General features: G+C 45.6%; 1 protein-coding gene across 1 annotated transcript in view; it reads right to left on the reverse strand.

The window, feature by feature from the left end:
• The window catches only part of csmd2 (CUB and Sushi multiple domains 2), a 244,295-nt gene that overhangs the window by 187,103 nt on the left and 30,173 nt on the right, over positions 1-27,019 (reverse strand). Inside the window, exon 3 of the mRNA XM_030347780.1 lies at positions 25,972-26,084. Within this exon, the coding sequence (XP_030203640.1) occupies positions 25,972-26,084 (113 nt within the window). The remainder of the gene's footprint in view (positions 1-25,971; positions 26,085-27,019) is intronic.

Here is a 27,019-nt window from a genome sequence, read left to right on the forward strand (position 1 = left end):
GGTGAACAAATTCGATGTAACACAATTTCCAAGCGCCCCGATGTAGATGTACACAACAAAGGCAGCCGTGACAAGCCCCCCGGTGTGTCCCGCCGGCTGATGGACTCTCTCTTTAGGCTCCACTGTGCAGCAGCCTCTATTTTGACCCACCGGAGGATCAACAAGCTCACATCGCCCTACCTGGGCAGCCGCTGTTAGCATTAGCATAAACACAAGGGCATCCCATCTATTAGCATATTAGCTATTGCTACCACTGCTGCCGAGATGCAAGGGAAGCCCCTGATGGTAAGACATGGCTATGCTATGCTAATGCGGGGGTCTAACTCTGGCATATGTTTGCAATGGATTACAGAGTAAAAGAAATGTGACATTGGATCGGCTAATTGGCGCTTGACAGAAGAGAATAATGAGGTCTTTGAGGGATGGAGTGGAACAAAGGGATGAGGTCGAGAAGAAAAAGGGTTTTCGGCGAGATTGAAAGACGTCGGGGATTCCGCTGGGATGAGAGAGAAAGCGTGAAAATGGAGATGTATGATTATAGACGGATGGATGTGAGAAGGACCATTTCAGGAATAGTAAGAGGGCAAGACAGTATATTTATTTATATATATATTCATATATATGAGAGAGCGAGAGAGAGCGAGAGAGAGAGAATGAGAGAGAGACGATTGGGATGACAGATTTCATTACATTAGTACTGATTGAGTGTAGAGCACTGTGTGTGTGTGTGCGTTTGTGCGTTTGTGCTTGCGTGTGTTTCCCTTCATATCATAAAAACGCGGCGGCATGCATGTGCGGGTTTATACGACACACACTCTCATCACATCCCCCATTTGTGGTTATTAGTTTGGGCTAGTGAATTCGGTCTAATAGCGCCATTAGCGGAGCCATGCTCCACGTGGGAGGCCAATGCCTTGGCACTCGAGTGCCAGCTAGCATGTAGCACTTCAACCGGAAGCGGCGAAACACTCGGGATTCTCTGCATTCGCTCATCAACAAATGATGCCACCCCTCCCCTGCCCCAATCCGTCACAGGCTGCAGAAGACACTTTGGGTAGTAATTGAAAATTATTCCAAATGATCTGCTGGTGTACGTGTCTGGAATTAAAAGGCGTTTTTTTTTTTATGTTGTCGCCTATATATAATGTTTATAAGAGAGAGCGAGGGAGTTGGAGAGGAAGAGCGAGAGAACCTTATCTATATCAAATAATTCAGGAAGCCTATGGCTTGTGAAGGAGGCATAACTATCGCTTTCTTTAGATTGCACTTATAAAGTCATATATATATACTGTATATAAAGTAATTAACCTCAATCCACTCCATTTACCCCTGTGATCAAAAACATAGAAAGAGGTATAGATCCAAAGAGGAACAGAGAGCAAGACAGAGACGGAGATAACCAGAGAGAAAGAGAGTGCGAGGTAAGGAGAACAACCAGAACAAACAAACGTGAAGGCTTTGTCGCAGATTTAGAGCAATACAGAGAGAAACTGTTTTGTATGTTTGCGAGGTGCATTACTCCCCCTTACGTTCCTTCCCCATACCTCTTCTCATAAATCAACATTATCCTGCAAATGATTCCGCAATTTCGCCTACTTTAGAGCCATTAAAGCACAGCCTAGCTGGTGGGTAATGGCTTCCTGGAGATCCTCTTCCTCAACCAGGGGAAAAAATAGAGGGAGGAGGAAGAGGAGGAGGAGGAAGAGGAGGAGGAGGAGGGAGAGGTGGAGGAGGAGGAGGAGGTGGAGGAGGAGGAGGAAGAGGAGGAGGGAGCCTACGCAAGATGTTGAGGTACCACAATCACCTTGTTTCACAATCGCCTTGCTACCAACCCCACCTTCCCCCAACTCCACCCCCACTCCATGAGTCCCTGGGGGGGCTCTTGTGGTGGCAGGTCCATAAGTCATGGGGGCCCCCGGTTCATCTCATGGGCCGGGGTGCTTAAAGCACTTCCAGTGCTGAAGCCGGCAAAGGGCTCCGCCTCGTACATCAACGGCACCACCCTCATCCCCCGCCCCCGCCCCCACCCTATCCCGCCCTTACCCCGCCTGCGCTGCTGCTGCCCAGAACATGCTAGCTGACTGCAGGGGCGGGGCGAAACGGATAGACGCACACACGCACACGCACCCACACAGTCGCACGCACATTGGGGATGCCAGAGGGAACTGAGGGGGTAGTTAATGCTAATCTATCTCCTGCCGTCTCCCTTCTATACATTTCTACAGGCCATACAGTCTCCCACTCTTTCTTTGGCTCTTTAGCTTCCTTAGAATCTCAATGTTTCAGGTGATCAATACAAGCAGAGTGCAAATGGAGACGGAGCCGGAACCCTTGACCTTGGTAAGACAGATGCTCTCTACTGGGTTATTTAAAGTCTGGGTACCCGATTCATCTGTTTTTTATTTCGTTGACAAATTGGAAAGGGTTATAGTCTGTGGGCGACCATAAAACCTATTTGTCAGGAAACGGCTGGGGAAATTATTAGTTATATTGCGAGACAGAGTTTCATGAATATCCCAGACAGGTCTTATGAGGGGAATCCTTAAAGGATCAATAAATGCAATATTATCTCCAAGTAGCAGAATAAAACTATTTATTTCAAATGTTACTGCTATTGACCAAATTTTCATAATAGAAATGGAAGGGCAAACGGTTAGCAAGCATGAGATGGATGAGAGAAAATAAGAGAAGGAAGGGATTGGAAAGATAGAGGGAGGAGAGATGTTATTTATTCACTTTGCCGGTCTGCAGCGCGTCCAATAGAGTTCAAAACAGGGACATGCTTCACGTCTCTATAGCAACGGTCCCGAGCAGGTAATTAAAAAAAACACTCTAATGTGGCCTAAAAGGTACTTCTCATTTGTCCTTATCAACCTCAGATCAACCTGCCTGCCCTGATCGACCAACTTTTTTTGACCCCAACAATCTGCATCTCATCGTACCTTACAGACCCCCCTCCCTACCAGATTTACCAAAACAAATCCAAAGAGGACCCCTCACATGCCAGCGAGCTAGATTGCCTCGGAGGGGGGCACAGAGAGTGTGAGAGTGGAAGACAACGGCCACGGAAGAGGAAAGAAAGCCACAGAAATACAGAGGGCAGAGATGTAGCTAGGCAAAAACTGATGTGTTCAAAGTGGGAAAATAGGCGTAGATGAGACACATGCAGCTACATGTGCATGAGGAAGGCCTGTTAGACAGCAGAGGGAGTGGAGGAGAGAGAAGATAGGCTAAAGACTAATGCTGCTGCTGGGGATCTCGGTCTAACTTAAACCAAGTGTGTTCTCAATCCAATAGCCAACAATCCATAACACCCCCATATTCTCTCTCTCTCTCTCTCTCTCTCTCTCTCTCTCTCTCTCTCTCTCTCTCTCTCTCTCTCTCTCTCTCTCTCTCTCTCTCTCTCTCTCTCTCTCTCCATCTCTCTCTCTCTCTCTCTCTCTCTCTCTCTCTCTCTCTCTCTCTGCTGGTGGGGGAGGGGGGGGTGTGACATTGCCAGATCAATTGCGGCACCCTGGCACATTAGCTCAATAAGCAGTTTCTGCTTTGTCAAGCGCAATTGGATCAATACACGCCTGTCCCCCCCTCGCCCCCAACACAGTGGTTGGCAGCCGCCCATCAACTCCGCTCACGGTATAAAAAGAATTGCCGCTGGGTTGGCGAGTTGACTCACTCTCGCCCCCTACAGGTGGAGGTGGGGTGCGACAGCAGAATGTGGCAAGTCGTTCGAATGAGGGGAATGCATGGATACGGATGACATGGGACGAGACACTTTAAAGTTGATGTTGTTTTTTCCGGCATTTGTGTCGTCTTGCGTCCGCTCGAGTCAATGCTGTCCTTGGGTTTTCACAATGCCGGACGCACATCACATCGACTATGGCAACCGGGCAATTATTTTATGAAAATGTCACAGTGTGATATGATGACGTCTGACATAATCATATCACATGGAGTATCATTGTGGCATTCACATGGATACCCCTGTCGGCAGGTGGCTGCAGTCGAGGGCAGCTTAGGCGATGTGTTAGCTGTTCCTGTTGCTTAAGAAGTGTGTTGCAGCTCAATATCGATGGCTATTGATGGATACTAGCGCGGGAAGATGTGGCGACTTCCAACTGCTCTGGAAGTCAATGCTTCAAGGGAGTGAAGTGCAGCAGCATCTTAGCAAGAGAATGGATGCAATAGCGGGGCGATATAGAGAGAGTGTTAAAGGGAGAGGGGGGGGGAAGAGAGAGAGAGAGAGAGAGCGCGCCATCGGGAAAGGTAGAGAGAGAAAGAGATGGATTTCTGAATGTAAGTATACTAAAGCCCCGGAATTTGAGGATTTATCTGATTACGTTGAAATGTCTAAAACATCAAAAAATTGTACGCATACATCAATCGCATACCACATGTGAATTCTCCATCTCTGGTTCGGGTCACGGGTGTTTTGCATGCGTGTGTAAATTGACTCAACAGCTCGGTAATTGCCTAGAGATTTGCTGAATAACAATTCAGATAACAGCTCCTTTGATTCGCCATACTGGAAGCCGATGTTCTTAGATTTTCATTAGGATGAGTGCAGTTTAGCCAATTAGGAGGCCAGCTAGATAAAATATAGCGTGACGTGAGATGTCTGTGTCTGTGTGTGTGTTTTATGTGTGAGTATGTACGTATGTGTATATGAGCGTGTGTGATGCAAACACATTTGCGAGTTATTTTGTGTCTGCGTGTGTGTATGAATGTGTGTATGTGTGTACGTGGGTTTGTGTGTGAGTGTGCGCGCGTGTTGGTGCGTGTGAGTGTGTGTATGAATATGAATCTGTGTATGTGTGTTTGTGTGTGTGTGCATGCACACCTCGATAGCTAAATCTATCCCTGTCGATTTGCGTCTGTTTCCTGCCTAGTTTCTGGCCCGGCGTGTGAAGCAAAAGTGGCGTCCAGCTTTATGTATACGTGCCAGCGGATTGGCGAGGGATCACAAATCCCTTGTCTATTTCCCAATCCAACCAGCCAGAAAGCCCTTTTTGCTTGGAAACAAGTGCTAATAAGGGGGAAAATTGCCTTTTTTTCCACACTTCGGCTTGCACACTCAAAAACCAGATCATGATGTTTGTATGCATGCACGGACACGTAAACACACACAAATAGACTTGTATGAATACTTGCATACTAGATAATGCCCACACACACACCTACACACACACGGATGCTCTCTCAGAGACAAACACGCACACACACACACACACGCGTTGCCCAAAGGCACAAACACACACTAACCCTGACCGACTCACTCGCACATGCTGTAGACATACAGACTCACATCAACCTTCAAGGTAGTGGTCCAATGACAGCAGGTGAGGTTGCAGGGGCCACTTGTCATGTGAGACCCACTGAGGTGTGAAGAAAAGGCTTACAGCACCCATCCACACTCACACACACACCCCCTCCCCTAAACACACACACACACACACACACACACACACACACACACACACACACACACACACACACACACACACACACACACACACACACACACACACACACACACACACACACACACACACACACACCTCTATAACCGCTAACTTCAATATAGGGGGCTACCAGATGGGAGACTATCGTGGAAGATGTGTGGGATGAAGAAATATTTAGAGTGCAGGAGCATCCACATGGACAAGATGGCCTCCGATCTAAATCCCTCCGGCACCGCAGACAAATCTCCTGCCTGAAATTACTCTTTGCACAGTTAGCTTCGCCGCCATTCCTTTGTTCAACGATGTCTGTGCCGCAGGTGAGTTCACAGTTTTTGTTGACAACGGAAGAAACTCAAACACGTTATTGAACATCTTGTACTGGGCCTTACGTCACATGGAGGAGATTTTGGATAGAAAATGATAAACGCAATCAGGGAAAGTCGAAATAATAACTGGGTTAACAGAAAAGGTGTACGAGTTGAACCTTGCAACTGATTTGGGTGTTCTCCCCCTTGGATTGCTGCCTCTCCCCTCATTCACTCATTTCTAATCCCCCATCTGATCCTCCTCTCTTGGTTACCTTGGCAACAGTCAAGGTAAGACCCGAGGTATGTCTTCGTCTAGTGTCCACTTCATTATCACTGTTACGCGTCTTTGTTGGTTTAATCTTCGCCAGGATTTATCCTTGCGTCACCCTTGGAGTCTTTTGGAGAGGTTTGCTTTGTTGTCAAGGCAACTCTGTTCGAACCATCCCCACTTCCCTTGATGTCAAATCCACACAAACACACGATAGCAAAAGGAGGGGTCGGAATCGCAACTACATGTCAAATGAAGAGAGCAACATTTTAAGTAAAAATTGGGATTGGTACATATTTTTCAGAATTAATAATGAAATAATACATACAATGGCAGGAGAGAAAAAAGAACATGTAAAAGGCCATGGTGGAAACAATTGACACCATTAAGCCGTGTCTAAAACCATGACCTGAGTCACAGACCCCGCTATCCCATTTAAGCAAATCACACTCAGCAGGACCGCACTAATTGGCTTTTTTCATCAATTACTGTATAGAGGTGACTGAGCTAATTGGGACAGGGAATTACCAAAATGTGCCATTCAGCCAATTTCCTTCCTTGAAGAAATGATCCCATTGTTGGTATTATGGCAGAAGCTTCTCTGTGACTTTATACCTCAGCACTCTAGCTCCTCCAAATAGTTTGCGACTGAAAACATAAGTTGCTATCTTTGTTGGTTGTTAAGAACGGCAACATTGACGGGTTAAAAAGGTTGTCAATAATGATTTCATGGCGAATCATTTAATAATTTATAAATATTGCTGCTACACACTACTAGTTTTATAAATATATATACTCAGTTGTAAAGGATTAAAGAGATTATGGTTCATAAGATTGTTCATAAAGTGTGAGTTTATGATTTTCTAACTATTTACAATGTGTGACTGTGCTCATCTGAAGTAGGCAATATATATATTATTAGGAATTGCTTGCTCATAAGCATTCATGTAGAAACAATGCATGCTGCACACATGTTGAACTCACTAATTACTTTGTTAATGCTTCAAAATTGCAGTCATTCTAAATTGCTACCACATAATATTTGCTCAACGCAAGTGTACAGCGTGTTTACAGAGATTATAGTAATCAGGTTTCATGTACCTCCACGTTTTTTAGACATCCTTTTTTCAAGTCTCTTTCAATTTTTACAACAGATGGACTTTGCGGAACACCTGCTTGAGAGAATCCTGTACAGACATGACAAAGGATTGAATACCGCCGCTTTTAAGACAATAGACAGGTGACATGACGCATTCGATCAATGCACAAAGGAAGATGGCTGATGGTTTGGCCTCTCTACAGCCCTATGGAGTTAACAGACCCAATTTATTTTGGTTCCCATTATCTGCACTGTTTGGAAAATATGACACACTGGGCTTGTCCTCTAACTCCACCTAACCTTGCCTTTTGTCATTCATTGTGCGCTTCCAGCTGTAATAATGTGTGCCTTGTTTCCTAAGATAGCTTCTCACCAGGATCATCTGTATAAGTGTTACCTATGGGGGCCTCCACCTCGACTAATCTGCTGCATTGTGTCACATTGTAGACCTATACTTGCTTCTATGTGATGGAAAAACCTTCTAGATTACAAATGAAACAAAAAGTCGAATGCAACCTGGTGCAGGGACTCTCCAATCACACACATACACATTCACACACGACAACTTATGACTCCAAGTGGCCATTTATTATGACCTCAATGAGGCGGCTCATATAGGTTGAAACGCAAGACGTAAATGCTTTGTACCGTCTCTCCGGCCCCCTGCAAAGGCCTGACAACAACAGCCCCCCCCCAACCCGCCGCCGCCCCTCTCCACGTGAAACGTCTCAAGGAGTAGTTTGGGATGGGTTGTCCCAGTCTCATAGTAGTCAGGACACAGAGTCCCGTCGACGTATGTGAAGACACAGCCACGCCGTCGCCTCCCCGTCCGCACACGCCGAGGTGAGAGGTGTTTAGTCCCGTTTCTCTGTGATGCTGACTCCATGCTCTGTGTGTGTGAATCCGTTCCACTAAATCAGAGTGGAGCAGCAACAAGGGGGGCTGGCTGGGGCTCCACTCTCAGGGTCAAATCAGCCAAGACGCAGCCAGGTGAAACACCATTGATTCTCAATAAGTGGCAAAGTGGCAGTGGGGGGGTGTTGGGGGGGGGGGGTGATAGGTACAGACACGGACAACCTTTGTGTTGGTGCAAAAGTCAGCTTGTAAAAACCCCCCCACACACACACACCCACACACACACAATAAAACATACACATAGACACATACACACACACACAGGTCAAAGCCGCACCTCGCTACGCAAAGTTTTACCAATTTTTACCAAGTTTGACCAAATCCAGGAGAGACCGTCTCAACAGTCTCAACAAGACTCGTCAGCAAGTCAACGCATCATTAACATAGAAGCAACCCTTAATTACAGACACAGGTCCTTATTTTTTATAGGTGGACGGGATGGATGGCTTGCCAGCAAGCTTGACAGGACACTGAGGACAGACACTAAAAGAAAAGGGTTGAGAATAGGGAATCCACACTAAAGGTCCAATCCGACCTCTGAACTGTGGCTGACGTTGTAGTGCGTATCCGAACTGCCACCACCAGTCGATGAGAGGAAGACGGAGGGGGTAAAGAGGCGGTTGGGGGGGGGTGGACGGCGGGGGTGCATGGTGGGGGGGGGAGTGGATGCTCACTAGCTGATCGATCGGTCCAAATTGACGAATGGCTGGGGCTTGGGAGTCACAGAGCAAACAGAAAAATGATTAAACCCAGCTGGGCCAGGCCGCCAGCCATGCGGTTTATAACAATTAAAAGGCGGCGGGATAGCTTGCCAAGAGGTCACTGTTCATGGGAGTCACAGGCAATTTCCCCCGCGAACACTAAACACAGAGTGGCTATATTTAGTCATTATGCTAAACGCAAGTTTATTAAATTCAGACTAATTACAGACAAGACGGGAATGAGAAATTAGGTTGGTTAAGATATTCCACAAAATAGGATGAATATCTTGTTCAATCGTATCCCTTTTTATAATGAATATTTATTCCTCCTCTATTTTGAATAAATCAAGGCTTGCATTTCAGTTATTTAGAAAGCTTGGAGAGACACTAAGGTAGTTAGAGTGCTTCCATCGACGGGAAGATGTGATCGACCCAACGGATCGAAATAGGGAGTCGGATGTTGGTCGGAAGGAGCATCAGAGGTTTGGATACTCACTTCCATCTCGTCCATATCCTGTCATGAATGCGCACATCAACAGCTTGTTTTTGCAGAGCTCTATCGAACTTATATCGGGTATACCAACCAAAAGCAGAACCTGAGATATGCTTTACAAGAGTTTGGTTAAAATGGAAATTGATTCATCATACCTAAACAGTTATGAGGCAATTGTCCTAAATAGGCCTCTTTTGGACTAGTTCAGTGGATACGATGAATATATTTTCAATTCCGAGGGCAGTATACCTAAAAAAGATGCTAATAATCTAGATATGGCTTCACAAATCGTAATAGATTAATCCTAAACTAGCACAACCTGCAGCTACATAAGGTTAAACAGTATGGGTCGCAACATGATTTGCCGGTACATATTATTCTTTTGTAAGTGGATGGTTACAGCCTGCCAGGTCCACCGCTTATGAATGTCCATAGTAGCAATAAACCGGTGAAAGAAAGTATAGTTAGCTTCGATGATCCATGTGTTTTAGTGTAATGCTGTGATCACGACTGGACGCCTGACCAACCCACCTAACGGCTACCAGCTTGTTCATTGGCCAGCACTTCATCACCGTGGACAATACACATTTTCTAACTTCTAACAATTTCATTTCACCCTAAAATGTTGGCTGGTAATACCATGCATGGTCAATTATGGCACCCATCATACTCCTAACCATCCCTGGAATCTGGGATCCCTCACTCTGCGTTTTTTCCCAATGCGTCTTCCATGAAATTTAAGTAGGTGTGTTTGTACTTTTGGGGGGGGGTAGGGGTTTAATACATCTGTAAGGGGTAATGTACAGTCAGCGAGCCAGTGTTTATTGTGAAATAAACACAGACAAAAAGACTCCCTAAGGGCTTGAAGCTTTGCCTTACATTATTTTGCTTGTTGCACGGCTGCTGACAAAAGAAATCAATAATCAGACAAAATATAACAAACAAAAAGCGATTGTGTTGGTTTAGTATTGAAATGCTTCCGCAAAATAAATAATCGGTTACGGTTAGAATAGCGGCCATTGCAACAGCCAGTTATTCATAGAAGCGGTCTTATACAGAAATAACAGACCGCTGAATGCTCTGATTGACCAACCCGAAACAAGTATTCAACAAAGGCGTGTAATAAATGACATTTAAAGCCCATTGGAACTGTGATTAAGGGCTATACAGAGTCGACTTCACTGGAAATGGCTTACATGTATCTGTAACTGTTACTGACTCCTTACACAATATCTGGCAAAGAAATTTCTTCCAGTTTTCCACTCACACACACTTTTAAGACACTTAAAAGTGTGTCTGAGTTGAAAACTGGAAGAAATATTTTAAGACATTAAAAACGTGTGTGAGTAATTGTCTCATTAAAAAAAAAATGCTGACATCATCTCGGGATCATAAAGAGAAACTTCTAGATGCAAACTTCTGTACAAGCACACAGACTCAAGAATTCAACACACACTATACACTCCCACCTCATCCAGGGCCTTGAAACAATGACATCTAAATCCGACGACAATACGGCACTAATCTGCACAAAGAAAAGAGAGCAGCGGAAAAAAAAGAGGGATTTGGAGAGCAGAAGAGCTAGCACGGTAACAAGCAAAGGGGCTAATCCTGATGAATGATAGAAACAGCCGAGAGACAATGAGAAAGAAAAAATGCTGTTGGAGAGAGCGATAGAGAGATGTTGGAAACAATAGAGATGATGAAACCAAACGAGTTTAAAAAAAAGTAATTTTGTATGACATTAACGGGATCAAGCGGGGGTTGGCAGCGAGCCAATGAGTTGAGGCCTAAAATAGTAGAAATGCAAATAAGGGTCAGAGTTCATTAACAGAGAGATGACAAAAACTCTTCCACTGGAATAAAAATAGAAAAAATACAGAGGTTAAAGACATTGGTTGGAAGCTATTGGTTTTGTGTGAGAGATACAGAGAATAATTGTTTTGGGGAAGGAGAGAAGAGATATGGATGAGTAATGGAATACAGTTGACATTGTGCATATTTCTACACCTCCGGGACTTCTACAGGGGAATTGTAATCGGGGGGAAAGGGAGACACAAATATGAATGTATATTTGGTATTTACGGAAAAGGCACATGGGGAATGCAGATTAATTTATACATTATTGCAAACCATGTGGGCTTTGGGATGGTTATCCCCCAATAGATGTTGCTATATTTTCATTCCATCAAAAAAAAAATCAAAGAAAAAAAAAATATGCATGCATATAAACAGACCTTACCAAGGTTTTTCAGCTTCCAAAGGTCATTGGGCTGCACGGTATGGACTAAAATGTATATCACGGTATGATTTGAGGCAAAGACGGTAACGGTATTATATCACGGTATGTTAATTTTATCTTCTAATTTCTATGTTACTTCCATCTCTGAAAAACCCTAATGTTTAATAGTATGGATTTCTTTCTCCAATTGCTTGCGGACCTTGCTGTATAGTTTTGGGATCTCAATTTGGCTGAAGTGTGTGCAGGTAACGCGTACCTGGGATTGAGTGTTTTGACCATCTCTTCAAAGCCCTTTCTATCGACATTTTGAAAGGGAACCATGTCACCACACAGGTAAACAGTGACGGCGTTTGTCACCGCTGGCTTTTTGGTCGTAAGTACTGGCTTTGGAAAATGCTGTGGAAGCGATGTCTGTTGAAGAGATGCAGAGACAGCTTCACGCTACCAGGGTCCGTCTCGAATGTTGTGGAATGAGAGCTTGTGAAGGGACTATTGTGCAAGCACGCAGGCGCGCTTGCTGCACACCTGCATGCTATTGGATACTCACGCAGTATGCAATAGCATACTGCCTGAAAAGGCAGTATCGCTGTAAAATCTGTCCCTTGGAAAAGTAAGGTTGTGCCGAATTGAAAAAGGAACTACGTTTCGTTACCATATTTTCAGTAGTTGCGCGCAACTTTACTTTTTACATGGAAAAGTAGGTACGCTACTGTATCAACACATTCTACCGGTCGCACGGTAACGTCAAAATCCATACCGTAGCGCAAATTTACACCGGTGTACTTTCTATTCCGTTTATACCGTACAGCCCTTGTCATTGGTTATATTAGTGATTGTTGCATCAGCAACTACTATAATGAATATAATGTTACGATCCACTTTGCAATGATAAACATGCTATCTTATGCTATAGAGTTGAGGCTGTTATGCTATGCAGTGGGTTATGTGATGTTGTGTTCTGCTATGCAGTATTATGCTTTGCAGCAACTATGCTAAACAAAGTAACCTTCCACAGATACAGATGCCCCTATAGATCCCGGAGTTTTTCTTTTGCAATTCTTTTTCTGCTCAAGCCAGAAACATAAGTACATTGAAAAAGGCAAAACAGCAACATCAAACGTCAATACAGCATAAATAGAAATATTGTAATTACTAAAAACATATACAAAATATACATCTGACCAACAGCAGAATGTAACACAATGCTTGTATATAAAATAAAGCTAAGAGACGCAGGTTAAGTGAGGTTAAGGTGTCTCAGGTATATTGCAGACACATTGCAGAGGGCATCTGATAAATACTCAAATGGCCCGGTTCAAAGTGACTGAGTGAGATTGACAATGCAGGGACACAACAATCTGTTGAAGTTACTTTCAACAGGTGACTTGTTAACAAACCAAAGAGATCCTTGTAATCAAACAACAACATATCAAAACACCAGATGTTCATGAACATCCTGGTCTGCCATGATTAATCAAGATCAAAGATGCACACGTACCAATGATGTCATCCAAGGCATACAATAAAGCCGACTGATTAGCTGCAACAGATACGTCTGACACTGAACCAGACGGCTGCTGCCATGCTTACTTATAATCTTTGCAATCCCTCAAGTTTATATTGTCAAGTCAAAGGTCATCTCATAAAGTCAGAAACACATAGAAATTAAACGTATGATTTGATACTATAACACCGCACTGTACTAGATCCGGAAACAGAGGACTATCTCCAGAAGGAGAACCTATTTACATCCACTCATGCATGGGTGGAAGAGTGAATGGGAAACGGGAGGAGGGGGAAGGGAGAAAAGGGGTTATCTGTAGCTGGAATTAATTACGCCCAAGCCTATGATCCGACAGGCTGGGCAGATGACATTTACAACCAACCAATCCAGGCGTTTAATTACACACTTTCATCAAGGAGCAGAATTAGCGTACCAAGAGGTCAGGAACACACACACACACACACACAGATAGACAGCGCAGTGATAAAACCACCCAAATCCTCTTGGACAAGTTCAGCACAGTGTGAGTTGGGTAGGAATGCCGGGACTACATTTTGAGGCTGCAAAGTTTAGGCTGTGTTTTATGTCGCAGGATGGAGACTAGAGAGTAGGTCTGGTTACGGTTTTGTTGAACAAGTTGGTTTTTTGGGGCTATTTTTGATCTCCCTCGAGCAATAATTCACATTTGCGGTTACAGCATGGACGTGGGTTGTATGAGCTCCAGTGGGACACAGGATTTGTGCTGCGTTACCATTCTATTTTGACCTGGTTTTACTGGCCAATCACAGCACAGAGACCCATCTGTGCATTATATCAGAACACGGAGCAAGGTCTATCCTTAGTGGTATGTTTTTAAAGGTGATGGTTTTCTTTTGGTTTTTCTCTTGTCTTCCTCGTTTCTAATATCTCAACATTCCCTTTTTCACCCTCTTCTCTGGTCTTTGTTGTGTTAACATCTCTATTCCAACCCGTTCTACATGTGACTCTCTCTCTCTCTCTCGCTCTCTCTCGCTCTCTCTCTCTGTCACACTTGTAATGCAGAGAGTGTACGCTCTGTCAGGGTGTAGTCTGAAACTAGACAACAGGGATCCCAAAGCGCCTTTAGATGATCCAATAGCACATGCTGCATGCAAGCCAACACACCAGCACTGGCATGTCTATACCACACACACACACACACACACACACACACACACACACACACACACACACACACACACACACACACACACACACTTACATGTCCAAGACACAGACACTGATGCAGCCTCAGACATGTAAAGCCCCCACAAACACACATACGTGCGCATAACAAGCATGTGTTCCCCATCTCCCTACCGTCCGCCCCCCCCCCTCCCACCATGAAGCCACCTCTACGGGCTTGTCTGTCACTTTGATTCAATGTCACACAGAACTGCGCCCTTCCAACCAACCAACCAACCAACAAACAGCTGCCCCCCAGGCCCCAGGCATGTGTTTAACTTGTCATGATGCCGCACGCGTCTCACACCGGGTTACAGGCACCCCCAGGACCCTTCTTGAACCTCAGGGACATCTCAGGAGCCAGGGGCAGACGGCGACAGACCACACTGACACCGAGCCCGGGAGGAAGCAGACAGCAGTGACCTGCAGCTCCGAGTGCAACCGGCTGCCCCCGACCTGTCTGTGTGTGTGTGTGTGTGTGTGTGTGTCTGTGTGTGTGTGAGAGTGTGTGTTGGCTGTCAACTATGTTGCTGTGTCTAAGATCCCCCATGAATGTTTAAGAGTGTTTGTGTGTGTGTGTGTTTGTGTGTAAGCTGTCCCATATGTTGCTGCTTTTAAGTGGCCCCCACCATGAATGTTTAAGGGAGCGTGTGTGTGTGTGTGTGTGTGTGTGTGTGTGTGTGTGTGTGTGGTACGTGTGTTAGCTGTTATGTATGTTGACGTGTGTGGGTGCATGGGTGTGAGCCATTACATGTGTTGACGTGTATCAGAGGCTCCCCATGAATGCTTTGCACATGTGTGTGCGTGCGCGTGCGTGCGTGCGTGCGCGTGTGTGTGTCGGTGTGCATATGTTCATGGCAGTACATTTGCCCCTTTCATTTCACCCACTCACCCAGAAAGCAAACAGAGGGCACAGAAATGGAGTTGTTAGAGGAGAGAGATGTTAAAAAAAGTTGTATTAATCTAAGGGTCAGAGGGGCCTGGAGATGGCTCAAAGAGGCCAATAATGTCTGTCAAGAAAGCTTTTAGCTTGTGTCAGTTCTCAAAGTGGAAGAAAATCTAAATGGACTCTGACATAGGTTTTTGGGATTTGAGGTTTCAGGCTCTGAAATATTTACAGAAAGTGAAGCCAGTTGTTTCTAGAAACATGCCGGTGACTTGGTAATCTGCGTTTAACCCACTAGCCCCATTCTGTGATGGAAAGGTCAAGTCTGGTCTAGACAAGCTGAGGAATCTGTTGACTGTTTAGCCTTTTCCTCGCACAACGCTCTATAAATAACTTAGATAGTCTTACTCAAAGGCTTTGAATCAAAGCAAAAGATTATATAAGACGTAACCATTCCAGATAAGTGCCTCATTCACTTGATTATCTTAAATTATTACAATTATAATTCAGTGCAGTAGCGGCAGACATCAAGCGTCTAAAGGTTCAGATAATTATACAAACTATAATGCAACATTTTATTTATTAAGATATTGAAGTCGAGGTTGAAGAAATCTTTAGGGTCTCATGTTGTGAGTGAGCATACATGTGTATGTTGGCATGAGTGGGTAAGCAAAGTATGTAAGTTGTATGCAAATGTTTATTGTGTGTGTGCTTGCATGCCTGCTTGCCTGCGTGCGCACGTGTGTGTATGTATATGTGTATGCGTATATATACGAGTGTGTGTTTCTCCCTTAATTCCTGCATGTGTGCGTGCGGGCTAATGTGCGTGCATGTGTATGTGTGGGTCGGTACTATCTGTTAGTGTGTGTATGTCCTACTCTGTATGTGCCCCGTTATTCTCTGTAAGTGTGTGCATGTGTGTGTTTGTGTAAAGCTTAACAAACAGTGGATCCACGTGTGTGTGTGCGTGCTGAGTTTGTATGAAATTTATCACAAAGAGGATCAGTGTGTGTGCGTGTGCGTGCGTGCTTTCATGCGTGCATGCGTGTGTGCTTGTGCGAGCCGTCGCAGCCTTCATTAGGCGGATAGAGAAGTGACGCACAACAATCAGCTCTTAATGAAGTGTCAGAACTGTTTAATGGTCAAAGAAAAACGCCCGCAGTCCGTTCCCACGCCAGCCACTAATAACAGCTCCAATCTGCCAGAGAGGAACCTGCTCCGCCTCCTCCACCCACACCACCACCACCACCACCCTCCACCCCTCCACGATGAGATTGCAAACATCAGACAGGGTTTCCTTAGAAAAATAAATGAGCAAATGTGTTCGTGGAAACACAGTTGCTACCATAATGGTCCATTTTGCTCCTTTTAAAAGCAGAGCATGACAGGTGTTGATGGGGTCATTGCGTTCATTCATAACAAACTATGGTAAACGATTATGGCTGTAGCGCCCATCGTTTGGAATCACACCCTGACACCACTAACAATGTCTTCATGTTCCCTTCTCCATACATGGGAAGCAACTCGAAATGTTGAGAAAATAAGTTTTCACAATAACGTCAATTAAAAACAACATCAGGAGACTAACTACTAGCTTGTGTTTGCCATGCCAATATATACTGCGCCCAGAAATGCAGAGCATAAACCCAGTATATAGAAGTCAGGCATATGGGTATTTAGCAGTTGTTGTATACCTGCCAGGTGAACACTTGCTACAGCACCGCACATCCTGCGCTGTCAGGAAGCTGCGTAACTGGGTTGTTACAAACTTGCAAACAGGCGCGCATTATGTGGCTAAACACACACTTATGCACATCCGAACACACACCCACACACACACACACACACACACACACACACACACACACACAAAGACACGCGGGTGGTTGTTGGTATAGGGAACAACAGAGGATTCTTTCCATATGTTTAGCTTCAAATATAACCAGTGGTGAGTCACCACTGGTGGGAGAGGGAAGAGCTGCGGTAAACAACAAGTGAATCTTAACGTGGCTGCAGAGAGACATACACTTGACTGCAGCCATAAACACGGGCGACGTCCCGCGCGACTTCCGTAGTAACATACACCCGATCCAGGCCCCATCAAAACCTCCTAGCTATTGACTATGAGTGGGTACAAAACCGTCACACATCTTTACTGATCAGGGGCAGCTGCCACGGGTGCCTAAGGTGCCACGGGATCGGTGTGCATCTCTGAGAGGGGGATGATCACGCAGAACAGCGTCAAAAGCGTTAACGGGGAAAAAAAAAAGGGAGGCAGCCGTTCTATCGTTTCTGGAGAAGCCATTATCGCTGCACCGCTCAAATCTGCTTCTCCGTCGTCGTTGATGGATATTGTGTTGCATCCTATCTTCTTCTTTTTTTCGCGGTCTGGTTGTCATGACAACGACCGCGTTATCTCCGCCAGATCCTCTGACCTCCGAGGCTCCGGGAACCCACTGTGGCTAACAGTGGGACATGGCGCTCGCTCGCTGGGTTTGAGCGTGGGCCTCCCTGGGAGGTCTTGTCAGAATGCAGAAAGGACAGATGGTACTACCTGGGTTTCTTTTTCCCACACGTATTTAACAAGTAAAAAAAATTAACAGAAATCATACGATTTCTACAATGTCTCAAACAGATTTTTTTCTGTGTTATTGTACATGTTGAGATATGTTCCGCCATATATACGTTGATGGCAACCATACAAATAATTCCACATAGTGGTGGAGCAACATAAAACTGGAATATTAGAGCAAGTATGTGTATAATACAATAAAGACTGTATGCTGAAAAAAGAAATCACATGAAATGGAGCGGGACGCGCCTCATAAGAATGTCGGTAGACTTGGGGATGTAAATGTAAGCCAGCCTGGTGGGAATTGTAGAGCTAGTAAAGGACCGAGGAAGAAGAGAGTGGACCTGGCATTGAGTCGTTGAGTTGAAATGTTGCGAAACATCTTTATTTTTACTGTCAGTACGATTTCCATTCTAAATTTAAAACCCTCTCGAGGTAGAGGATAATGTACATAGCCTTGTTTTCTGGTGATTTGGTCTTTCATTGCGTTGTATTTACCCTGGGGACAGTACAGTTGTATGCTCCTATAACGGCTAGCCGTTGGGAGTTGCTGGACCGGCCCAATTGTCGATCCAGCGATGAAATTCATTCATCTTCAGTAGTAGATTTCGAGGAGAGGGTTACTGATCCCACCTGCCTCTAGTCCTCACAGGACGTAAGCTAACAGTCAGGGTTAGGTGCCCTGCTCAAGGACACCTCGACACTCAGCTAGGAGGAGCCAGGGATCGAACCAACAACCTTCAGGTTACCAGCCAACCCGCTCTACCTCCTGAGCTACTGCCGCTACTGAGGCAGGCGAAGAACATGAGAAAGGGAAAATAATGTTTATGATGGAAATGCTTAATGTTGCTGTAAGATGGACCAGGATTCAAATAGAGAGAGAGCATTTTTACATGCAGCCATAGTAGCACAGTTGTTTACACACACACACACACACACACACACACACACACACACACACACACACACTATATGAAATAACTTTCATATTAGAGGCCAAACAAATGGTGTGATCAACATATTAGCCTATCACGTGTGTGCACAGTAGGGTTATGTATGACACAAATTAAACTCATTAGTAGAGGATGTGGAAGGAGGTGTCACAATGCAATCCCCATGCAAACAAAACAGCAGGGATTTGCTGTGAAGAAGCGGTGTAAAAATACACTGGCTTTTAAAACGTTGCGAATAGGCTTTGCACACCAAGCAAAGAACAAAGAACATGGCGCTGTTGAGCATCTGCAACATCCATGACACAAACAAACCCTTTGCCCGTTGTCAAGCATTTCATTTGAGTCCACTAGAACAGGAAAGAGAGATGAGGAGAGTGCCTGAGAGTGAGAGGGGCAGAGATATGGGGGGAGAGGAGCGAGAGAGAGATAGAGCGAGAGAGACGGCAAGAATGACGGAGAGAGAGAGAGAGATGGGAGTTAAAAAATCTAATGTTGAATTATAAACTAAATCAAAATAATGATAGTTAACACAACTTCTACCCGGCAGAACTATACTGCTTCCGTTCCATCTTATTTTTTTTAATAATAGGACTTCTATCAGTGCAACACAGGCAACAACAAAATGTAAGGAGAAAAAAAAGAAAAGGACAATCTCTCACAATTTTTCAGCAGGTGTGAAATAAATCCCACAACCTGCCTCTTTAAATCAGCAGGTGTCAACAAACAGGGCAGTAACACACCCTTGGGCAAAGCCATACGAGTCCCAGTGGGCTGAAGATGGAACATTAGGACAGTAGGATTAGTTGCAGGTCCATCTTCCTCCGTCCCTCTATCCCTCAATCACTCCATTTTTCTCTCCCTTCGTCATACCGCCTCAGTCGGACTTACCTGCTGCTCGGGAACCGCTGGATGTTTTCATACATCATTCTTTAAACCTATGGTCAATATGTCTTTCAATTAAACACAGGATTAACTCACATCTGGCTGCTCTGGTTTGTCTTTTGTGAGTGAGTGAGTGAGTGAGTGAGTGAGTGAGTGAGTGAGTGAGAGAGAGTGATGTTGCAGATCTGGCCAGACGCAGCTGTTGTTATAGCTGGACTGATTCCAGCACACCTCTGGCTACCTTTCTTTCTCCTCCTCCGTACGTGATCGTAATATCCATCCGTCTATCATTCATCTGTCCAAACATCCATCCAACCGTCCATCCATCTATCTTTTGTAAGCATGTGTTCTCAGCTACCATCCATCCCATTAAGCAGACCGAACAAAATATTGTTTATAAGAAGATTATGCTTTGTATTAATCCCCTTTGAGGAAATTAATACCCTGCATTCAACACCGGGCGACCCCCGGCGTGGCCCCCGGGAACCAACTCAAGTAATGCTTTAATGCCTCGTGTTGTGGGCAGGACAGGGGCGTTCCCGACGCATGGCATGCTTTGTGCTGGGGGGGGAGGGGACACTGAAGGACCGGGGGGACGGAGCCCCCACAATAACCCAGGGAGGATAGGCATTCAAAGGCCTTAAAATCCGAGATCATCTGGCTCCGAAGCAGCCATTGTAACCCATCTCCACCGTGTCAAATGTCCTCACATTACACCGGCTTTCTTTTTTTGTCAAATATTTTATTTTTAAACCCCCCCCCCCCCCCCCCCCCCCCCCCCAAACTGCTATGATGGGGAGCGTGGCTGCTAAATTGCGCATGAGCATTCATTATTCACCTTGTGATTTACTCCCCATCCAACGTCAATTATTTGAATGTTGTGAAGGAAAGTGTCACTTGCAACACTTCAGACGCCACATTGCGTATTCACTTTGACAAAGTTTAGCAAACATGTCTTGGTGGCTATAAAACACTCCTCTGGGCGTGTGTACTTGTGTGTGTGTGTGTGTGTCTGTGTTTGTGTGTATGGGCGTGTGTGGGTGTGTGTTTGTGTGGGCTAGCCAGCCTCTTTGTGGGTGTCTGCTGCCTGTACTGTTCTGGGTATATGAGCCTGTTTACGCTGTTTATTTATGTGGTTATGGTTTGTTTTCGCGGCTCCCCCTCCCGGCTGACCCAGTTGGGAGGGACTCTGACTCTGCAGAGATGAGAGGAACGGACGAGGGAGGCACTTGGTTATCATCACCAGAACTTCACTGTGTGCCTCTGAGCGAGAGACAAAGACAAAGTTCTAGACACAGAAACAGAGACAGAGAGAGAGGGAGGGAGAGAGAGAGGTTTCTATTTTATTATTATTTATTTGCGTAACATCTATCGTGTTACAGAATAAATATACATAGACATCACAGGGAGTAACCTTTGAAAATTATGATGACAGGGAAAAGTTAAATCCAAATAAATTAAAGAAAATAATGAAAATAACAAAACATGAGAGGCGCATTTTGAGAGCATCTTGAAAAGGAATTGAGGGAGAGAGCGAGAGGGAGCAAGAAAGCGAGAGAGAGAAAACGAAAAAAATAAGAGAGAGAGAGAGAGAGAGAGAGAGAGAGAGAGAGAGAGAGAGAGAGAGAGAGAGAGAGAGAGAGAGAGAGAGAGAGAGAGAGAGAGAGAGAGAGAGAGAGAGAGAGAGAGAGAGAGAGAGAGAGAGAGAGAGAGAGGAAATTCGCTAGGGGAAAAAAAAGATGGATAGACCAAAGAAAGAAAGAAAAAGACACTACATTATGGAGAGGGGATGGCGGGTAGCAAGACATGAATAGATAAGAGGCTATCTCTCTCTCTCCTTCTCTGACTCTCTCTCATTCTCTGTCTCTCTTTCCCTCTATCTCACACACACTCTTACTCTCTCTCTCAATTCCTTTTTAAGACGCTCTGAAAATGTGTCTAATTCCCCTCGGATCCCTCAAGTCCATCCTCTGCAGCCATAGATTAAACATGAATAACAAGTTTGAACAGAGATGAGCGAGAGAGGGCTAAAGAGAGGGTTGCAGACGAGAGAGAGAGAGAGGGTTGCAGACGAGAGAGAGAGAGAGGGTTGCAGACGAGAGAGAGAGAGAGGGTTGCAGACGAGAGAGAGAGAGAGGGTTGCAGACGAGAGAGAGAGAGAGAGAGAGAGAGAGAGAGAGAGAGAGAGAGAGAGAGAGAGAGAGAGAGAGAGAGAGAGAGAGAGAGAGAGAGAGAGAGAGAGAGAGAGAGAGAGAGAGAGAGAGAGAGAGAGAGAGAGAGAGAGAGAGAGAGAAAGAGAGAGAGTGAGTTTGAAGAACACGAGACAGAGAAAAGTGTGTCGGAGTTACCATAGTGATGAGAGCGGGGAGATATTCACAGTGTTCCCACCGCCTGGGCTCAGAGCCGAGAGGGACTTTTCCACACTTAGACCTATTACAGTATAGAACTGCTCTAGTACTCTAGAATACAACACCAGATATCCAGCCACATCTCACGGCAAGACGGCAGGACACACACACACACACACACACACACACACACACACACACACACGCTCTCACAATCACCAGGCACATATTACAAGGACAGAGCAATTGTGTTCTGTTCACTATAAGGGGACCTGGGGGGGGGGGGTTAGAGTCGACAAACACGACACCCATGTTGTGTACGGGGTTTACTTTAATTTGTTTGTTGGCGCTGAACACCGCCCATAAATCAAGGCTTGCCGTGGCGTATTTGATCGCCACGGCTACGGCAACAAACAGGGAGAGCCCGGGGGTTTCGCTTCCTGCCTGCTCGTGCAGCCAGAGACAAAGCCGGGGGAGCTCCGAGGACAGAGGAGCAGGAGGAGGAGGAGCAGAAGGAGGAGGAGGAGGAGGAGGAGGAGAGGCGGCCGGCACGTGGCGCATTAGGAAACAGAGTGCCGGGACGACTCCTCGTTAGAGGCCTTTTGTCTTAGCCTTAAACAGCGGAGCCACTTAGGCGCGTTTCCCCACACAGTCCTCTTTTGCGGAATCACTTCAGGGCCGTTCGGTTATCGAGGCCGAGAGGACGAATCCACTCCACACATTAAGCGCTCGCCGGAGCGGGCGGCTGGGCCGTTCTGTTGTAGGTATATCTGTGAGTGTGCGGGGAGCAACTGCGAGAGTTTAGTGAGAGTTGGGAGAAATGTGATTACACTAGCTTAGGAGAACCCGCCGGCAGAAGTGTGTGCAGCTAACGAAAATCCCCCCCCCCCCCCCCCCCCCCCCCCAGAAATAACACTCAAACACACCAAGGTTTCAAAATAAGCACATCCCCCCCGGTGTGAATGTGTTATTTCACAGCTTTCCTCCGACAACAGGAGATAGACACCTGGTCGTTTCATGCAGCTGCTAGTAGGCTATCTGAAAACAGAAGAGCCGTCCGAATTAAAAATCACCTTGCGTCTATTAGGCGAGGGCGGTCGCGCATAAAGAGTCAGGCCTCGGGGGTGCGTCTGCTCATTAATAACAGATTTCTCATTGTATATGAACATGTGCGCGTCAAACTCGGAACAGGGGGAGGTGGATTATTCATGCAGCGCCGGAGCGTGGTCGACCACCAAGGAACCGGCGGTCCGGGGCTTTGGAGGAGAAGGGAAAAACAACCACGTCCCTGGTTGCGGTGGTATTTCACCGAAATGTGATTTGCATATGGTTTATTTCTCCGGGTTCAAACCGAGTGTAGCACACCTCTTGATTATTAATAGCGGGTGCCTTGGAGAGAGAGATATTGGAGAATACACGAGAGGAATGTTAACGATAGACGAGTAGTGACTAGTGACGCATGAGCTATGACTTCAAACTTCCGGATTAAGTCGAATAAAGAACATCAATGACCGAAATGCGAAACAACAACTGTCACCCGGCTTTGGGGAAAGAATGCACGAAGATGACAAAAATAATAGAGTGTAAAAATATCAGTATCATCCTGAAGCAGCCCCGTTGCTTCAGGAGTAAAGATCTTTCTGAGATGTGAACCCAAGTCAGGTTTTCTGAGGAGCACACGTGAAGCATCTGAACCTTAAGAGTTGCGTGTGTGTGTGTGTGTGTGTGTGTGTGTGTGTGTGTGTGTGTGTGTGTGTGTGTGTGTGTGTGTGTGTGTGTGTGTGTGTGTGTGAAGGGAGGTTATTAGTGAAATAAGATGATGCTGGTTTGGTTGGATTGCGGACCCCCTGGATTGCTCATGTTGACAGGGGGGAGGAGGGAGGGGGGGGTCATGTCATGTGATTACTGCATTTACAGACTTACTCTAAGTGTAGAGCATTTCGCCATGGGCCTGATGTGTGAGGCAGAAACACACACACACACAAAGTGTGTGTGTGTGTGTCTGTCTGTTTTAATCTGTGTGTTTAGCAGTTCATGTGTGTGTTTGTGTTTCCATATCAGAGTGTGTGTGTGTCTGTTAGTCTACCAGTGTGTGTGTGTAGCCCAGATGGTCAATGTTGAGAAAGGAAGCAGAGGTATTTTCTTCACTCATTTCCCCCCCCCTCTCCCTCTCCCTCTCTCTCTCTCTCTCTCTCTCTCTCTCTCTCTCTCTCTCTCTCTCTCTCTCTCTCTCTCTCTCTCTCTCTCTCTCTCTCTCTCTCTCTCTCTCTCTCTCTCTCTCTCTCTCTCTCTCTCTCTCTCTCTCTCGAGGCCATGGAGCTCACAGCACTACAGGCTCTCACCGTGTAGCTCCACTGCACATGCTCACTGCAACACCCACGTGTGTGTGTGTGCCTGTGTTTGTGTGTGCGTTTGTGTGCGTGTATAGATATAGACGTCTGTCTGCGTCTGTTTGTATGGATCTGTGCGCGACGGTGTGGATGTGTGTTTTAGCCGGCACAGATGTGTTGGTGTGTGTGTGCGAGTGTAAAAGGGCAAGGATGTGTGTGCGGGGCAATATGCTAGTGCACTGACACTTTAAGCCGTCCACTATTTATATACCGCACTTTGCATAATCAGAGTGTCTACCCCTACCGCTAATTAATGTTTGTTCTCACCTATAGCGCGACGGTATCATGTTAGTGCAGCCGGGGCATCTCCCCTTTCCCATTTGACACAGGTCAATGTAGTCCTCACCTGAGTCATGAGCCAGGGGTGGCAGGTAATTAAATGGCACTGATTTCCCGTGGTGCTCAACAGGCAAAAGAGCTGTTGGCAAATTCTTTCTGCTGGTGCCGATATTCACTTAGCACCGACTAGGTATATGTGTACGTGTAAGGAATTGTGCATGCATAAATATATGTGATAGTTAATTTAGTGGAGCAGAGAGCGTGAAGTGTCTTGCATGGCATCATGAAATTATATTTGAATATGATATTTTGTTTTGCTGTTATGTTCATGTGTTATGCTGTTAGAGAATAACTAAAGTCTCCATTTTGTTCTTATACATGAAATAACATATTTCTAGGCTTTCATTTACTTTATTTCTAAGAAGAAAAAACAGGAAGATGCCCCAAATTGTCCCTCAGCGGACCGACCGAAGAAAATGTATTTTGTACATTTCTTGGCAGTCTTCCTTTGATCGCAATCTGGCAAGGCCATTACAAGCCTCCTGAGTCACTATGTGACATCACTCGTGATGACCAATATCATCCATCCATCCATCTCAATCTCCAGACAGAACAACTCTTGGCAAGTAATTAGCTTAATTAGACCATCTCCCTGTGCCCTCCATTCTCCTCTCTTTCTCCTGTCCCTCTCCCTCCCCGTCTATCTCCCTGACTGTCTCTCTGTTTCCCTGTCTATCTATGTCTCGGTCTTTCTCTGGGCAGAGGGACAGCAAAACAGGGGGAAGGACAGAGGCAGACGGAGTACAGTGATTCCATTAGCATCACCCTAGGTCATAAAGCAAAGTCCTTATCATCCGACGGACCACACCCTCCCCTCCCTCCATATTAGCTCTGGTGGTAAGAGACACAGCAACCAAAACAGAGCACCAACTTAGGACCGAGCCAAGCAAGGCACCAAGTCTACGAACAAAGAACTTAAGTTAAACTGTGTTTGTCACAAGCCAAGCCTAGCATGCCTAGCATCCAAACGAGAGGAAAGTTAGATTGGAGTTTTTGACTCACTGAAGGCGAGCTGTGACACCTCTCTGTGCTGCATCACTTTGAAAGCAGGCTATTACCAATAAGCTAAATCCAAAATGACAGACACAAGCCGCAGCTTCTGAGACACTCTCTGTGGCCATAGCTTTGGCATGACACCACCCTACAAAATCATGATTATTTTCTCGTTCGGATAAGAGAATGTTCACAACGTGTAAAACCGCCTGGACAGTTCCAGAGGTGACTCTCGTGGCTTACCGCAAGAGTGCGGCAGGCAGCGCTTAATATGGTAATGCAATTAGTCCCATGAATACACGCAGTGGGTGTAAACCTTCCCAGCGATAAGGTCGGCCGTGGGCACTCTGTTGCTGGAGGTTCATAGGAGAAAGAGAGAGAAATAGCAGCTGACACGCATTGAGGAGTGACCTTACCTTCGTAGGCAGCTTTGAAGCCCTGGCCACTGACAGCGTAGTCTGAGAGGAGCCACAGGGTGAGCCTGGAGCCCGTACTCACGATGGGCGAGGGCAACTGGAAGCCTGTTAACCTGGAGGGGGAGAGAAAGGTAGAGAGAGAGAGAGAGAGAGAGAGAGAGAGAGAGAGAGAGAGAGAGAGAGAGAGAGAGAGAGAGAGAGAGAGAGAGAGAGAGAGAGAGGTAGACAGAGCGAGAGAGTGAAAGGTAGAGAGCGAGAGAGAGAGCGAGAGAGAGAGAGAGAAAGGTAGAGAGAGCGAGAGAGAGAGAGAGAAAAAGGTAGAGAGAGCGAGAGAGAGAGGTAGAGAGAGCGAGAGAGAGAGAGAGCGAGAGCGAGAGAGATGACATACAGAGTTAGTGGATAGAGATTGAATCAGTTGCGTGCAAGGTCAAGTAAAAACATAAATGAAAAAGTAACAACCCACTTTGAATTGAGCAAGTTGCTGTTCAAAAGCGTTTAGGCCTTTGAATCTTTTGAATAGCAATGTGCATAATCGTCAATTCACATTATAGATTATCCATCTCTTTTGCATGAAAGATGTATGAAAAGAGAAAATGACTCAAAACTCATTAGCTTTTTCATGATCAAAGGGAGAGATAACGAAGCAACATTAGCGAATACTAAACATCCCAGCAAACTCTGGCTGATGAAAGGAAATCTTTAGGAAAGAAATACCCCCCCAAAAAAATAAAGACATAACTTTCTTATTTAAGATAATTGGCAATGGCGGCGAAATTGAACTGGTAAACCGGTCTGCTCTTGTAAAGATCTGTCCCTGGCACTTCATCATGCACCACACCATCCAATCTCTTCCCCTTGAACGATGTTCTTCATCCGAGCATAATAGTCATTCAGAGAGCCGCTCGCTGTAATCGATTTCAGCGGATTTCAATCTGAGAATCATACATTCTAATGCACTTGTTATTTCATCACTCATACAGTATGGTTGGCAAATCAAGCCTTGCAGCCCACATTTACTTTATGTTTGACTCACACTCAAACCCATTTT

This window comes from Gadus morhua, chromosome 22, assembly GCF_902167405.1.
Source record: "Gadus morhua chromosome 22, gadMor3.0, whole genome shotgun sequence".
Classification (NCBI taxonomy): Eukaryota; Metazoa; Chordata; class Actinopteri; order Gadiformes; family Gadidae; genus Gadus; species Gadus morhua.